The 18,648-nt window shown below is 36.5% G+C and overlaps 1 protein-coding gene across 1 annotated transcript in view; it reads right to left on the bottom strand.

Moving 5' to 3' along the window:
* The window catches only part of BMP5 (bone morphogenetic protein 5), a 117,391-nt gene that overhangs the window by 37,189 nt on the left and 61,554 nt on the right, over positions 1–18,648 (bottom strand). Inside the window, exon 3 of the mRNA XM_057699346.1 lies at positions 4,793–4,941. Coding sequence (XP_057555329.1) covers positions 4,793–4,941 — 149 coding nt within the window. The remainder of the gene's footprint in view (positions 1–4,792; positions 4,942–18,648) is intronic.

Raw genomic sequence — 18,648 nt, forward strand, 5'->3', positions numbered from 1 at the left:
ATTTAAAATAAAAGAGTAATATGTTCAATGACAGATGGTCCGTAAGAGTCTTTTAAGTCACAAACTCATTCAATGATCACTCAAAACATGTTTTTAATACCTACAACCTGCATGGTACCAGATACCAAGGGTACCAGCATGAACCAGAAACATACATCCATCACCTCATGAGACAGATATTCATTCAAATATGTTATCATGAAAGTGTTACTCTGATTGACTAAAGCAGCAAGTTTACATGTCATGTCCCTTCCATGATTTGTCTCCAAATCACTTTCCTAATATCATCTGTACTCATATTTATACATGAAAGCTGTTCTAGCCAGATCTGGACTGCTGATTTTTCTAGACAACACCATGCCATTTTGCCATTCTTTGTATTTACTCACATTGTATTTCCTCATCCAGGAACTAACTCTCTCCTCCTTTCTCACCACCACACCTTCTCCTTCCTCATCTTCATTTCTTGAAATCTTACCCAGCTGACCTAGCCCAAAAGTCACCTGGACCATGGTTCTTCAGCTCCATTTGGACTTAACCATCTCCCTTAGGTTTTCCTATACTGTCTTGATTGTATCATTACTTTTAGGATTCAAAGCACTTTACTCTTTCTAAAGTAGCTGTATATGTCTGTCTCCCAGGTCATAGTGTCCTTAACACTTTGTCTTGCATGAATAGGCACTCAAAGATTTTATGTTGAACAAATGAATAACAGTCAACAAATGAATTTGAAAGCAGACTTTCCTGAGTTTCATTTTTTTCCACGACTTCCAATTATTTTTGCTGGGATCTCCCTGGTGGCGCAGTGGTTAAGAATCCACCTGCCAACACAGGGGACATGGGTCAGATCCCTGCTATGCAAAGATCCCACACACTGCGGAGCAATTAAGCCCCTGAGCCACAATTACTGAGCCTGCCCTCTAGAGCCTAAGAGCTACAACTACTGAGCCCATGTGCCACAACTACTGAAGCCCGCACACCTAGATCCTGTGCTCCACAACAGAAGCCACCATAATGAGAAGCCCTCGCACTGCAACAAAGAGTAGCCCCTGCTCACCACAACTAGAAAAAGCCCGTGCACAGCAATGAAGACCCAATGCAGCCAAAAAATAATTAATTTTAAAAAAAGATATACCAATTATTTTTGCTGAGAAGTAAACATATTCAGAATCCTTTATTGCAAATGAAAGGTGGTCTGCCTATGCTGTTTGAAGCAATATTGCAATAGCAAGTTGAGAACCTCAGTAGCAGTGATGGTGGAACAATAATAACTTGGGGCAGTTGCTCACCCGTATTTACAGAGACATGTCACATGCCTAGTCTCCATGAGGTTGAAGTTAATAAAACTAAGGTACCCAGAGGGTCACTTGCTTTCCCAAGGCTATATATGCTCTAACTCTGGTTAAAATCTGTTTTAAGTATTGCTTAAATACAAAAGGCCAGCTTGCCTAGTATATTTAATCAGTTTAATATTTTCACATCAGACAATATTAAGGAATCAAAGAAAAGCAACAAAAGGCTGTGTATCTCAAATCTAACTTTTGAATAAAGAATTTGGAAACCTTTGAAAGAAGTGAAATGTGAGTTTATTTTAGGCTCACAAAAACCCCAGTAAATAATATGAGTGAGTGAAAGTAAAATTACCGCTAAAATTTAAGATACATCAATCAAAAGAAAAGCATAAACAAAACATAAAGTAGTTCTCAGAGAGAAAAGGATAAATTGAAAGCAAGATAGGAGTAAATAGTATAGATAGTAAAGGAAAGAGAACCAACACAAGAGAAGAAGTGAAAAAACAAAGGAGAAGTTTCAGAATTTTCTAGTGGGGTGGGGAAGGGGAGGGAGTTAAAAGGAAACAGGCTGATCATATTTCACAGATCTCCTGAGCTGTTTAGTTAGACATGTCAGCATATCCCCAAGGAGAAGACTGGGAAAAGCACATACCACTGATTTAATTTTTCTTGTCTGAGCCACATACCAGGGAAGGGACAACTGGCTCAGCCCCGCCATGCACATTTCCCCATCACATTTGTGACCATAAATGTACAGTAGCTGAACACTGTAACAATGCTTGGGAGATAATTTAGATGTGTGCTTTTCTCAGTCTACATTTATAATAATTGAACTCTGAAAATCCTTAATGACAATCTCAAACCATAATGGAAAAATAACCTATAATTCAAAATATTTGAATTGCTTCTAACAATTAAAAAATCAGCATTGTAATTAAAATCCATGGAAAAGTCTGGATTTTCTTTTTTTTTTTTTGGTAGGGGGTAGATGCTTCAAACTTGTCTATAACACTTTCAGTAGAACTTTCTTTTTCTAGCTCAAGATCTGAGGCATGTGAAACCTTCAGTAAACAAACTCTGGAATACATTTGACTTGTGTCTGTTAACCTCATTCCATATACACAGTCCTTGAAGTAACAATATTGGTTATGGTATTATTCTTAGGTTATGAATCTGGTTGTAGGTAAAACAATGTCACCGTGAAGTCCTATTGCTTTAATAATGATCCCCCTTGAAAAATACCCAGGGCAGACCCAACTTTTACTTAACTCTGTAGTTTATTAAGTAAGGCTTTAGTGTAATACAGCAAGGAAAAATGAGGAAGACAGGCTGATGTTTCTATCACTGGATACTGCAAAAAACTAAAGATGGTAAACTTAAATAAGGCATATTCTCTAATGAATCATCACTTAAAAAACAGCCCTCCATAGCTCTGGCCCTAGTATTTTCAGGTGTGGGGCAAAAGCATAAGGTAGGCCCACTGAGTAAACTTCTGAATATTTTGAAAGTACTAATCAAGCTAATAAATTATTAAAGAATGTTTTACCCTCTTGTTGTGACAAATATAATTTTAAATCACCTGGAAGTCCAGATTCAAATTTAAAATGTTTGGACTCTGTGTGATCAAAGGCGAACAAGGCCTTAGGCTCCCTGACCACTTGATCAAACAGACCAAGACCCTTCTCCCCATAGTCTTTCTAAATTCTCTTCCATTTGCCTGCAATGTCTGCCCTCCAATTTCTTCTCCTAATCTTTAAGACTGTAGCTTGAATTTGCTCGTGGTTCTATACTCAGAGGTCCACTGGACTTTTAGTGTGTGGCAAAGTTCATTCAATAACATTACATGCTGACTACCTCATGCTTCACTCAACTGCAAGCCTCGTGAAGCCATCTCTGCACTTACTCGCTATGTTATCTCCAGCATCAACCCAAGCGCACAGCACATCATTACTCAATGAGCAGTTGTGAGCATAAGAATAACTTCTGGAGCTTCTCAAAAAAGATTTCCTATAGACCTATGGACTATGAATGCCTATGAATGCCACTTGCCATATCAGTGAACAAGGATGTTGCAGCCATCAAGCCATCACATTACAGCTGCCCCAGTGGTGAGCCCTGAGGGAACTTGGGATAGAAACAGGATGCCCACCATCAAACCATCAGCCACTGCAGCTGCCCCCAGTGGTGCACCCTGAGGAGACTAGGAAGAGAAAGCACAGAATACTGGGCCCAGACAGCAGAGGTGCACAACAAAGGAATGATTTCAATGAGCCCAGACTTTTGTATCTTCCCAAATACAAATTCCTTAACTTGAGATGTCTGGTTTTCTTTAATTAACAGTAATCTTTTGATGTTCTGACTACCTGGTCTTTGTTGCCAAAATTCCTATATATCCTGGCTCCTCCCTTACCTCTTTGGAGCAGTACCTTAGAGTTATCCAAGAGGCTGTGTCCCAGGCTTAAGTCCTCAGTTTTGCCCACCAAGTAAAATATAGCTCTCAACTTTTAGGCTGTGTTTTTCGTTTTTTGTTTTTTTCAGTCAACAGATCTCTCCCAGAAGTGATTCTGGAGCTGTTGTCTTGGACCAAATATTGCAATATGTTAAGACCTAACTTGGGCTTCCCCAGTGGCGCAGTGGTTGGGAATCCACCTGCTAATGCAGGGAACACAGGTTCGAGCCCTGGTCTGGGAAGATCCCACATGCCGAGGAGCAGCGAAGCCCTCGAGCCACAACTACTGAAACCCGTGCACCTAGAGCCTGTACTCCGCAACAAGAGAAGCCACTGCAGTGAGAAGCCCGCACACTGCAACAAAGGGTAGCCCCCACTCTCTGCAACTACAGAAAGCTTGTGTGCAGCAACAGAGACCCAATGCAGCCGATAAATATAATTAATTAATTAATTAATTATTTATAAAAAAGATCTAACTCAATATCATTTTCTGCATTTTTTCGTGACTCTTTTGTTTCATCCCCATCCTCCTCTGTTCTGTGGTAGGTCCTCTATTTCCCTATCATCTGTATTGATATATATTTCCTTTTTTGTCAGGATTTGAGATATACTTTGAATATGGTAATATTCATTCTTCTTTAGCGTACAATTCTATACATTTTTACGAGTTATAATAGTTGCATAACCACGATCACAATCAAGACACAAATGCACAGCATGTTGCATATCACTTTCTTTCAGTGTTGTTATATTACAATAGTGCTACCTGTTTGCATACAGACCTTCAACACGAGACTAAAAACTGCAAAAGTAGGAACAGTAGTTAATTCTTCTTTACCCCACACACCCACTGCAGAGCCTGACAATAAATGTGCGTTGGGTAACGTGTTTATAAATCAATTAACTAATCAATATATTGCCCTATCTTACAGAATGCACCACTTTGCACATTGTGTGTATAAAATATACATTGGTTAAATCTCACAAAAAGCTGTAACTCTCAGTGTGTCCAAACCAGCACTCCCCAAAATATATGAAATTCCGTGCTTACCATCTCCTGTTTCTGCACAGAGTTGTAAGCCCAAATTGTTCTGTGGATTAATCACCCAATGATTGCTGGTCACAGTGATGTCAAAGACAAGCCAACCCACATCTAGAGCTTGGGCCTTTCTCGTGTCTAACAGGAACAGATCTGCATCCCTAAAAGAACAACAACAAAAAAAGAGTTACAGGTTTGAACGAGGATCATTTCCCACACTTAAGTGGAAACACTACAAAAGCACTCTTACAATAACAGGAGTTCATTAAAGAATAAGGGGAATGAAGGACTCAAGCAATGAGTAATAAGATACAGAAACTTTTATTGCTGGAATCCCAGCCCAAACCTTGTGCAGGTTAGGAATACCTGAAAGTAATTCCCATTTGCCTGCTCTTCACTGTCAAGTTTCCTTTACAAACGGACTTATTTCCTGATAATCAATGTTTTCCCAAACCACTACCTGTGGGTAGCAGTACACTGGCAAGTGCACGAGCAAGGGTTAAACTGAATAGAGACAGAAGTGAAAGTAGCTGCTCCAGTCTGGATGGATGAGGATTCTCCAAGGAGATGGAGGGCAGGCAGCTGTGAGGCAAGCCTCTGTTTTAGAGGTCGTTTTCCTTTTGCTTCCACTTTTACTATACTTTTTTCCATTTTTATTACATATATTTTTCATTTGTATTTCATTTTCTTTTCTTATTATATAATTAATAATTTTACGGACCCCAGAGGCCAAGAGAGGGTCACCAAGTACACCACTGGATTAGGGAGAAATCCCATAGATTGAGCTACAGATCTGCCCTAACTCACTTTAACATCTTCTGTGTGCACAAATCCCCTGGGGGCAGTAGTAGCTATGAATATAAACTTGTATGTTTTAGGATAATCTCCACAGTGTTACTGATATTAACATGTATTAATCTTAACTTTAGTATTAAAGTCATAAATGTATAAGTATTTGTCGAACTATAACGGATTATTTTATTTATTATTTCCTTACTACAGGCAGCCTCTGAGCTAAATGCTACATATTTTTGATATTTAATCTTTTTTTTTAATTTGTTTTATTGAAGTATAGTTGATTTACAGTATTGTATTAATATCTGATGTACAGCAACATGATTCAGTTATACATATATATACATATACATCCTTTTTCATATTCTTTTCCATTATGGTCTATCACAGGATACTGAATATAGTTCCCTGCACTATTCAGTAAGACCTTGTTGTTTACCCATCCTATATATAATAGTTTGTATCTGTTAATCGCAAATTCCCAATCCATCCCCCCCGCCACCTTGGCAACCACAGGTCTGTCCTCTATGTGACAGTTAATCTTTACAATAGATCTCTTATGTTGATGAAATTGAGGCTCAGATACGTTGATGGTAAAAACAATGAAACTCCGTCAAAGTAGAAATAGAAGTATACAATTATGCATTTTATGACTGTGCCAAATCAGACAGCATATTATTCCTACGAGGAAGATCAGAGCTATGTCATATATGCTGTGTTAAATACTATTTTACTGTATTTTCCATCTATCTGTATCTCAGATGTCACTTCAAAAGTGGCTTTCAAAATGTAAAAAAACTAAGTTGGAATAAAATCAAATCATGCACATTTATTTCCTTAGAAAAAATAATCTATAATTGAAAGCTGAACTGTAACAGAAGTAAAGAATCTCAGTCAATATTTTAGAAGCTACATCTCCATTTCTTTACTTAAACTTGATTTATACCATTCTTCCATTAACCTAGAGAAGTTAAAATTAATGTTTTACGATCAATTACATTGTCCAGCTACCGTACACCAAAATATGCAGCTTTAATTCTCCTTCACAATTTTAATCATAGTGACTACCAAAGAAGGGTTACAGACAGTTTTCCATATCCAATATAGGACTCAGTTTGAGATACCGCAGACATACAACAAGCATATACTACAATTCAATGAAAAGATTAATTCGTTCCCACTTGAATTTTAAGGATCCATTATTTTCACAGTGTGATGGAATGCAAATCAAATTCTCCCTCTTCCTCCTAAATTGGAAAACCTACCAAAAAAACAGAAACTAAGAAAACATGCATTATCCTTAAATTTTTGAAATATTTTAAAAATATATTTGAGACTGTAATCTTGGAATTAACTTAATCACATTATTAGCTTCTTAAACAGAAGAAGGATTCACCTTGTAGTTTGGAAAATACACAAGCACTACCCTGCTTTCAAACCCTGCTTTCATTTGAAATATGGTAAAGATGTTCTAATACACTCTGCAAAGCATATAATGCCATCCCTTGGAGTGATATAAATAAATATTTGAAAAACAAAAAAGAACAAAGAGGTAAATCCTGAGAGCAATTTCAACCAGTTAACAAACATCTTTAGGTAGTTATATAGGTGTATTTTCTATTATTTTTCAATTGTGCTACTTTCCCAGAAAAAAGAAAAAAAAAAAAAACCCTAACTATTCACATTCAAATCTCAGTACTTTAAAGGATGTCTATGAGGAAAATAGTTTCAGTTTTAATGAACACATTTAGAAAAAGCATTAGCCAGCAGACTGAAGCAAACCCTAAATACCTGAATTTCAGTGATGCAAATCTAATGCATCGGAAAGTAAACCTAAGCAAATAGTATGATTTGAAAACATCCATATATTTCTAGTTCACCTCTGAAAAGCTACAAATGATCAGTTGCCTTCATAAGCTTCATGGTTTCCTATTCTTGAGCAAAACTATTTTATTTTTGACTGTTAACTTCTATTCTTTAATTTTTCCTCGGGACTTCCTTGGTGGCGCAGTGGTTGAGAATGTGCCTGCCAATGCAGGGGACACGGGTTTGATCCCTCATCTGGGAAGATCCCACATGCCTTGGAGCCCATGTGCCACAACTACTGAGCCTGTGCTCTAGAACCCAAGAGCCAAAACTACTGAGCCCACATGTCACAACTATTGAAGCCCTCACGCCTAGAGTCCGTGCTCTGCAACAACAGAAGCCACTGCAATGAGAAGCCCATGGACCACAATGAAGAGTAGCCCCCACTCACCACAACTAGAGAAAGCCTGCTAGCAATGACAAAGACCCAATGCAGCCAAAAATTAAATAAATAAATAAAAATTTTAAAAAATATTTTTCCTATTTTCTTTTGTGTAAAGAGTTCTTCTGCATTATCTACAGAGAAGTGAATGTGCTTTAGGAGAGTTAAATCTATTTTTAATAAGCACAATAGTAATAATTTTGTAATTTTCACTCATAGCAAATTTCATAACAACATCTCAAAAATAAATTCCTATCCATTCTGTACAAATTGATATGTGATTTCTTTAAACTATAAAACTATTCCACTAAAGAAGAGCACTTATCTCTCTGGAAATAGCAGAATATACTAAATATATCCTATAAACAGTACAAAATAAACTTGTTAAAGTTGTCGTGCCTTATCATTTACCTTTTTTTAAGAAATTCTTACAACAGCTAATAAAATTCTAAATATTAATGCATTTCAAAAGAATGCAGTACAAAGAAAATATATATGTAGAAAAATACATTCATTTGTAGCAGAAATAAGTCCATAATATAATTATTTTAATTTTTGTACAATTATAACAATGAAACTAAAATTAAAATCTGCATTCTAGAAAAGGAAATAAAGTCCACCTACATGGATATATGCAAGCATTTTAGAATGTTACTGTGTTAGTTTCCTAAGGCCGCCATAACAAAGTACCATAGCCTGGGTGACTTAAACAGCAGAAATTTATTGTCTCACAATTCTCGAGGCTGGATGTCCGAAATCAAGGTGTTAGTAGGGTTGGTTCTGTTGAGGGCTGTGAGGAAAGGATCTCGCTGACTTGTAGATGGCTGTTTCCTCCCTGTGTCTTCATATCACCTTCCCTATATGTGCTTCATTGTGTCCAAATTTTCCCTTTTTCATAAGGATACCAGTCATATTGGATTAAGGCTCACCCTCATTTTAACTGAGTTACCTCTTTAAAGACTCTATTTCCAAATAAGATCACATTCTGAGATACTGGAGGCTAGGACTTCAATATATGGATGGGGGAGAGAGAGGAGCACAGTTCAACCCATAATGTTATTTTAAAATATTTTTTTAAAGGCAGGAATAATCCTGGATGTGAACATTCTGTGTTTATAGACATTATAGCAATTATCAGCATTGAAACGTTTTCAAAAACTACTATGTGGGACTTCCCTGGGAGCACAGTGGTTAAGAATCCACCTTCCAATGCAGGGACACAGGTTTGATCTCTGGTCTGGGAAGATCCCACATGCCATGGAGCAACTAAGCCTGTGTGCCACAACTACTGAGCCTGCGCTCTAGAGCCCATGAGCCACAAGTATTGAACCCATGTGCCACAACTACTGAAGCCCGCATGCCTAAAACCCATGCTGTGCAACAAGAAAAGCCACTGCACTGAGAAGCCCATGCACCACAACGAAGAGTAGCCCCCACTTGCTGCAACTAGAGAAAGCCTGCGCACAGCAATGAAGACCCAACACAGCCAATAAATTAAATAAATAAATAAATTTATTTTAAAAAAACCACCTAATATGTGAAAGTCAATTTATATTGATCAAAATAACTCATGACTAAAATTTGTATTTTTCTTTTTCAGATAGAATTTGAACCTTTGTCTTGAGTATGATATAGATCAGCATAATAATTTCTCATACAGTTAAATGAAGCTATCATGTAGTTGTTAAATACAGAGTCATATTGAACAGATAAAGGATTTGCAGCACACAGATTTATTGGATATGAAATATATAGATATACTGAGTATAATTACTCACAGGTGAAAAATAATATGTAGATGCGTAGATACAGTTAGAGTTCAATACAAATATGTGTGAGCATATCTTACTTCAATCATGACCAGAGGTTTAAACATGTGTATTCATGGGAAAATGGTGGACTTGAAGATACTGCTTTGTAGGGGTGCTTTTTATTTTACCGTGAGAGAAAAGGGTGTTATATACATGCCTTGGGAGCCTCAAAATACCAGAAGGGTGGGAACTTCACTAAAGACCGAGCAGCAGGAGCCAAATTCAGCAAAATTTGACTTATTCTTACCTCTCATCTGAAAATATTCTTATATATCTAAGACTATGGCATTGCAAGAGGTAGAACAATTTTATCATCTTTATATAAATATCAGTGTATTGTAAAAAAATAAACTAGGATTTGGGGAGCAGACAGAGCTTGAACAATAAAGGAATTCCTCAGCCTCTGTTTCCCCATGCCTAAAAGATAGTATGATAATCACTGCCTTACAAGATTTAGTGAAGACCAAATGTAATATAATATGAATATCTATCTGGAAGAGAGGCAAATTAATTATAGTTGAATCTTTACCTAGTTTTTCATAATACAGACACTTTTCCCAGAAATAGAACATACAATCCTAAAATTTGTATGGAACCACAAAGATACCAAATAACCAAAGCAATCTTGAGAAAGAAGAACAAAGCTGGAGGCATCATACTTCCTGATTTTAAAATATATTACTATCAAATTACTACACTAATCAAAACAATTTGATATTGGCACAAAAACAGACATATAGATCAATGGAACAGTATAAAGAGCCAAGAAATAAACCCATGTATATGGGTTAATTAATTTACAGTGAAAGAACCAAGAATATACAACAGAGAAAGGACAATCTCTTCAATAAAGTGTTGGGAAAACTGAAGAGCCACATGCAAAAGAATGAAACAGGACTGCTATCTTACACCATACACAATCTTAACTTAAAATGAATTAAAGACTTGAATATAAAACCTGAAACCATAAAACTCCTAGAAGAAAACATAGCCAGTAAGCTCCTTGATATTGGTGTTTGCAATGCTTTTTGGCTCTGACACCAAAAACAAAAGTGACAAAGGCAAAAATAAACAAGTGGGACTACATCAAACTAAAAAGCTTTTGCATAGCAAAGGAAACTATCAACAAAATGAAAAGGCAACCTATGCAGTGGGAGAAAATATTTGCAAATCAAATACCTGATAAGGAATTAATATCCAAAATATATAAAGAACTCATACAACTCAATAGCAAAAATAAAATGCATTTAAAAACTGGGCAGAAGACATACAGATGGACAGGTACATGAAAAGATGCTGGACATCACTAATCATTAGGGAAGTGCAAATCAAAACCACCATGAGATATAACTTCATACCTGTTAGAATGGCTATTATGTGTAAAAGGATAAGAAATAACAAGTGTTGGATGTAGAGGAAAAGGAATGCTTGTGCACTGTTGGTGCAATCACTATGGAAAACACTATGGAGGCTCCTTAAAAAATTAAAAAAAAAAAAAAAAAAACTATCATGTGGGCCAGCAATTCTATTTCTGGTTATTTATTGAAGAAAATGAAAACACTAATTCAAAAAGATACATGCATCCCCATGTTCAATGCAACATTATTTACAATAGCCAAGATATGGAAACAACCTAAGTGTCCATCAACAGATAAATGGGTAAAGAAGATGCTATATGTATAATGGAGTATTATTCTACCATAAAAAAGAATGAAATCTTGCCATTTGTAACAGGAATGGACCTTGAGGGCATTATGATAATCGAAATAAGTCAGATGAGAAAGACAAACACTATCACTTATATGTGGAATCTAAAAGAAAACAAAACAAAAACAACAAACAAACAAAAGCCCAAGCTCATAGATATAGAGAACAGATTAGTGGTTGCCAGAGGCAGGAGGGAGTGAGAGAAATGGGTGAAAGGGGTCCAAAGGCATAAGCTTTCAGTTATAAAATAAGTAAGCCATGGGGTTGTAATGTACAGCATGGTGAGTGTCTATAGTTAATAATTCTGTATTACATATTTTGAAAGTTGCTGAGAGAGTAGGTCTTTAAAGTTTTAATTACAAAAAAGAAAATTTCTGAGTATGGTGACAGAAATTAACTAGACTTATTGCAGTGATCATTTTGCAGTGATTTGCATTTTGCAAATCATTATACTGTATACCTGAAACTAATATAAAGTTATATGCCAATTATGTAGCAATAAAAAAATACTTAAAAACAGACGAATAGCAACAACAAAAAAAATGTGTGAACTAGTGCTTTTGGTAACAATATTTCCAAGGACAGCATCATACACAGATTCAAAAAATGCTATTTTTATAACATAGATGAATCTAAGATGATGAACTTTGTAATATTGTAATAAATGATTCAAAACATAGCTATAGTGGTGATGTCAAACATACATGAGAAAAGTTTGAAAAAAATTTCCACATATATATTTTCAAAGTGAAACAAGGAATATGACAATATTAATGAAATTTTATATAATATGACTAAAATATATAAAAATAATGGTATTAATAATTTATTATATCCTTTTGCTATTTAACTGCTACTATTATATTCATTATATATCTATGTCTATAAACACATCCAATTATATAAATATTCAATTTCCTCCTCTAATGTCTTTGATCTTTTACTTGAGTAAACCAAATATCATTTTTATAGGATTATATCATATTCTTCTTCACGATTTTTCTTATAATCAGGTACGCAAACATGCCTAGTAGCACACTATGTATGTGGTTTTGGATGCTTGAAATATTAACTCCCTCTACTGTCTACATAGCTGAATAACTGAATTAATAAAGTATTCTCATTATAAGCCCAAAATAAATCTTATAACCAGGAATGCCTGATGTGAAATCAGCTAGCCTGGGAGTCTACCTCTGAAAGTGACCAAAATAAACTGCAGAATACTAGAACTAAGTGGGATATAAATTACGTAGCCAAACTGTTATTTTATTGATGAGAAAACTTAAAGAGAAATCAAATTATTTCCCATGGTCACTCACCCCATTGGAAGACCAGAACCCAGGGTTCTATATTCCATTTTCCGAACACTTTCTCTTATATCATTACAGTTCCTTTTTTAGTCCCAAACCATCCTTTAATTGCCCTCTTTACACTGAAAGATAATTGGCTTTTGAATTGGAGTACTGAACGGTTGAGCTGAGCCACGAGCCTAAAACAAGGTGGTAGACATGTAGCCAAGGAGTGACCATGTAATCAAGTTAAATGAGGTTATTAGCATGGGCCTTAATCCAGCATGACTGCTGCGCTTATAAGAAGAGGAGAAGAGACACAGAGGGAAGACAGCCATATGAGGACAAAGGCAGAGACGGGACTTAGGTTGACACAAGCCAAGGAACATCTGGAGCTACCAGAAGCTGGAAGAGGCCAAAAACAATCCTCCCCTAGAGGTTTTGGAGGGAATATTGTCTTAACAATGCTTTGATTTTGGACTTCTTATCTCCAGAAGTGTGAGAGAATAGATTTCTGTCCTATTAAGCCAGCCAAATTTTTGGTAATTTGTTACAGCAGCTCTAGGAAGCTAATACACTCCCTTAATTTTCACACATTAAATATTTCACACATTAAATAGGAGGTGATCAGTAATATCTAATACTGAGAAGAATGGAAAAAACAAAAAAGCGTCTATAAGATTTGGTAGCAAGGAGAATGTTGGTGGATAATCAGTGGAATGCAGTTATGGGAATCAAATTGCAGTGGGTTGAGGGGTGAATAAAAGATAAGGAAGTGATGGATTAAAAGCAAAGTTTTATAACATGAGTTTGACTAAGATATGGAGAAGAGAAATAGTGTAAAATAGCAGGAGCACAGAGTCAAATAGAGGGATTTTTAGTAAATGCAAGAAACATCATATATCTAAAGGACACATTTAAATTCATATTTAGAAGATAGAACATCTTACACATTTCAGCACAATAAGAAATGTGAGTGGACAACACTGAAAATCATCCAAAATAAGCTAATGGTCGATTACTTCTCAATGACACCGTCCTTGGAGTTCACGTGTATTGTGAAAACTTCTTTATAAATGAAATCACTTCTTAGCAGGGAGAGTTGGGCACACTAATATGCATCAGATGAGTCCTTGGATGGGCGCCCCATTCATCTTTTGCCAAAATCTGTTTTATCAAGGGTATTGTTTCATAGGCTTGCGGCAAATAAGTCCTCTTGCTTGTTTCTAAATATGGTTAACAAACATTTCTCATTAGTATCTTATTACTTGAGCAGAAAGTGTAGGACTCATGGCTCCTCTGAGAAGCCTCATTATAAGTCCACCTCTATAAAGCAAAGAATCATAATTACAGGTGGAGCTGGTATCTGCTAAATTTCAACAATGACTTGCTCTACTTGCTTAGTAGTAGAAAAAATAATTGCGCCCTGTAAGTCACCTTTCTGTGCTTTTGTTTATTTTTTAAATGAAGATTAAAATAAAATCTACCTCATAAATCCCTTACAGGGATAAAAAGATACACAAATAAAAATATAATGCAAATTGCTATGATTGCTATTTTCTTACAGAAACACATTTATGGCATGTAAGTATGCATATAATTAGTTGTATATCTTATTTTGATGACAAAATTAGGGTCAGGAGTGATTTACGCAATCACTACTGTCAAAGTTCTCTAATAATTTGCATTTATAAATTTTGGATATAAGGGTTCATTCATTTTCTTTAAATTTAGTAACATTTATTGATACACATTACTCATGATGAACTTTTGTCCCTAAATTCCATTAGAGGAAAAGAATGAAGTTGAAAACATATCAAAAGGAACTAAAATTATTTATGTAATCAACAATGAGATAATGAAAGAGAAATATTCTTTAGATTGTTACAGTTTCAATTATGTGTATGAATGCACGTGTGTGTGTGTTTGTGTGTGTATGTGTGTGTATACATATGGAGAGAGAGAGAGAAGAAACAGTTAACCAGGAGCATAAACATTCTGCTGTCTAACCAAGAAGCTCTAAATCCTGCCAAGAAAAGCTTTGAAAAATTGTCTGGAAGTTACACAAATAATTTCAGCACAAAAGTTAAAATACTCTTCTATTTCCACGAGGCATGAACCTTGCAGAGCACAGTGATATCTCCACTTTTCCCAAACTTTCTACTATTATAACTTTTTCACCTCCTTCCCATTTCCTTTTGTCTGAATAGCATATCATACCTAGTAGAAATGTAATGACGGCCACCCAAGAAGAAAGCATACATCTTTCTCTGGGTATCTGACATAAATACAACACACCATCTGAAGAACCTGACATACAGCTCTAATACAGAACATATTAACAACGGGTGCAAATTAATCAGTGATATTCTCTGGAGTTTATAATGTCAAAAGCTTCTCTCATGAGCAACTTCAGCTTTAAAAGTGTTAGAATTTGACTTTGTTAACTGATTGATATTTTCAGATGGCAATTATTTTTTCTCCCAAAACAAATGTGAAATAACAATCTTCTGTAAATCTCACAGAACACCAATTTTCAGACTATCTAATTCAATGCTGTATTTACATTGAAAAGGTAAAATATGCAAACTGGCAAAATAGTAATATTAGATGAAACTGAATGACAAAAATGGGAAATCAAGTTGAATTCACACTATGAAAATTCAATAACTTTTCTCTCTGCAGAATTTTTTAAATTGCCAAGGTACTGATAATGTTAGCAGGTTTCCTGGCACTACGTCTTTCCATATTCTTCCCTTACAGAGAGATCTAAACATGGGCTACTGAATACACACACACACATACACACACACACACACACACACACAGAGTCCCTCACTCACCAAGAAGCAAAGTGAGACTATTACATAGTCCAACCACTTTTAATGCTCTCTAATGACTGAGTGATATATCCAGTTCAGGTTCCTAAGAACTCTTCCATGCTATGACTCTTACCACCCCAAATATGAAATAGTCAAGGAAAAACTGACTTCTTGATTCAATAAAAAGTAATCCATAATGGCATGAATTATTTCCATTTTTAGGTTTATAACTTCAATTACAACTAGAGCAGTATTTCTCAACCTCAGCATTAGGGACAATTTGGACCAGATAATTCTTTATTGGGCAGTGGCGTATCCTATTCATGGCAGAAGGTTTAGCAGCATCTTCTGCTACCCCAGCATTGCTACTCACTGGATGCCAGTAGCTCTCCATCCCTCCACCCTTGCCAACGGGGACAACCAAAAATACCTCCAGATTGCTACATGTCTCCTGGGGGCTGAATCCCCTCAGCTGAGAACTTGAACTAGAGCTTGATCCCTGCACACCAAAATACAAGCCATGCTTGTGTGCTGTCCTGTATACTTAGAGCAGTCAGCACTGTTCATCTGAGTGTTAGTTACACTGCTCCCAAGAGCCCATGAAATCTCCCTGAGTGGAAATTGTCAGTGTGCATTCTGAAGTATGTCCACAGAAGAATCACAAATCTTAGAGAAGCAGGAGCGGGGAGATGATGTCAATGTGAAACTGACTATGGACTGGAATGATGACAGCTCAACTAAATATAGCCAAGCAGGGAAGGTGGCAAATGACAGCGAGCAGGCTGGCTTAAAATGTTTTTGTAATGGAGCACAGAAGTTTATATTCATAGCAGAACATTAGGAAAAGGTTAAATTCGACACAGCACAGTTTCTTTGGAGAATATGTTAATGTATGTATTTGTGAACAAATTAATTCAAGGAAAGCACTTAACGCAGTGCCAGACATTATATGGTGAGTGCCCATTAAACAGGCAAGTGCTGACTGCTGTTCTTAGTAGTAGGACTACTGGCATTGTCCTTACTATTTAATTCTTTATGCATTTAAACATTTTAATGCTTAGGAATATTTCTCCTAAGCTCACTCTCTCTTTCTCTCTCTCATTATAGAAATTTCTCCTACACTGTTGGTGTGAATGTACACTGGTGCAGCCATTATGGAAAACAGTATGGAGGTTCCTCATAAAACTAAAAATAGAGCTACCATATGATCCAGCAATCCCACTCAAGCATATATCCAGACAAAACTATAGTTCAGAAAGATATATGTGCCCGTATGTTCATAGCAACACTATTCACAACAGCCAAGACATGGAAACAACCTAAATGTCCATCAACAGATGAATGGATAAAGAAGATGTGGTACATAGATACAATGGAATATTACTCAGCCATAAAAAAGAACAAAATAATGCCACTTGCAGCAACATGGATGGAACTAGCGAATATCACACTAAGTGAAGTAAGTCAGAAAGAGAAAGAAATATATGATATTGTTTATGTGCAGAATCTAAAATATGACACAGATGAACCCATCTACAAAACAGAAAGAGACTCACAGTCAAAGAGAATAGACCTATGTTTGCCAAGGTTGCGGAGACGTGGGGGAGGGATGGAGTGGGAGTTTGGGGTTAGCAGATGCAAACTATTATATATAGAATGGATAAACAACAAGGTCCTACTGCAGAGCACAGGGAACTCTATTCAATATCCCATGATAAACCATAATGGAAAAGGATATGGAAAAGAATGTGTATATATATATATACCTGAGTCACAATTGCTGTACAGCAGAAATTAACACAAAGTTTTAAATCAACTATACTTCAATTTAAAAAGTCAGAAAGAAATATACTTAGACATTAAAAATAAAAAGTTTTTACGCATCTTCAAAGGCCTAACTCAAGGGTGAACTCCTCCCAGTGGCTTTCCTCAAGGTCACTCACCCTCCCATGTGAGGAATTAATTTCCCCTTTATTTGTATTTCCACAACACGTAGTACTTACTTACATCATACTGCTTAGCGCATTGTATTATAGTTATTAAAGCCTGTGTGTGGCAAGCCCACCCCAGCCCCTGCCTCGGGCTATGAGCTGTGGGGATCTTATTTACTCTCCTTGTGTGCCCCGTGCTGGCCACATGTAAGTCACTCAGCAAAAGCATGGCCAACTCAGCTGAATTATCTGGAAAACTCAATCATGTGGAAACCTCATTTCCCAATAATGCCAGATATATGAGGTGCGAATGAAGAGTGATGCCTTCTATGCAGAATTTGAGGCTGTCAGCCTCACGTGAAAAGATTAAATAAGTGAAATGATGCAAAGCGTGTTAAGTTTTTACCAAGAAAAATACAGATTTGGACAAATATCAGAACACTCTTTGAAATGGCACACATTTAAATATGAGTAGGGATAAATGGGGGAGGTGGGAGATGGTAGGAATAAAATATATAATTTTAAGAGTTTTAGGTTTCGCTAAGATAAAGAAGTGTGAAAAGAGATGACATCATGAGTCTGTTTCTTTTGTATTTGATCACATAACACTGTCAAAGGATTTACCGATGAGATGGTTAACAGAGCAGACAGCATCTTGAATATAAAATATATCTATAGAACATCAGTTTAAACTACTTCAAAGATCCCCACTCTCATGATATTTTAGGGGACGTGAACTTTAAATATGTGAAATTATACACACACACACGTATGCATTGTTAAATGCACTGCCTTAAAGAGTACAGTCTGCACTGAGTTTTCAATTGTTTCTTAGTTTAATTCAAAACACTATCACAGGGCTTCCTAGGTGGCGCAGTGGTTGAGAATCCGCCTGCCAATGCAGGGGACACGGGTTCCATCCCTGATCCAGGAAGATCCCACATGCTGGGGAGCAACGAAGCCCGTGCGCCAAAACTATTGAGCCTGCACTTTAGAGCCCGTGAGCCACATGGAGCCCATGTGCTGCAACTACTGAAGCCCACATGCCCAGAGCCCGTGCTCCGCAACAAGAGAAGCCACGGCAATGAGGAGCCAGAGCACCACAATGAAGAGTAGCCCCCACTCACTGCAACTAAAAATAAAGAAAGCACAGCAAAAAAGACCCAACACAGCCAATTAAATAAAAAAAAAAAAAAAACACTATTACACACTGCTATATATAAAATAGATAACCAGCAAGGACCTACTATATAGCACAGGGGACT

Source organism: Hippopotamus amphibius, chromosome 11 (assembly GCF_030028045.1).
Source record: "Hippopotamus amphibius kiboko isolate mHipAmp2 chromosome 11, mHipAmp2.hap2, whole genome shotgun sequence".
NCBI lineage: Eukaryota > Metazoa > Chordata > Mammalia > Artiodactyla > Hippopotamidae > Hippopotamus > Hippopotamus amphibius.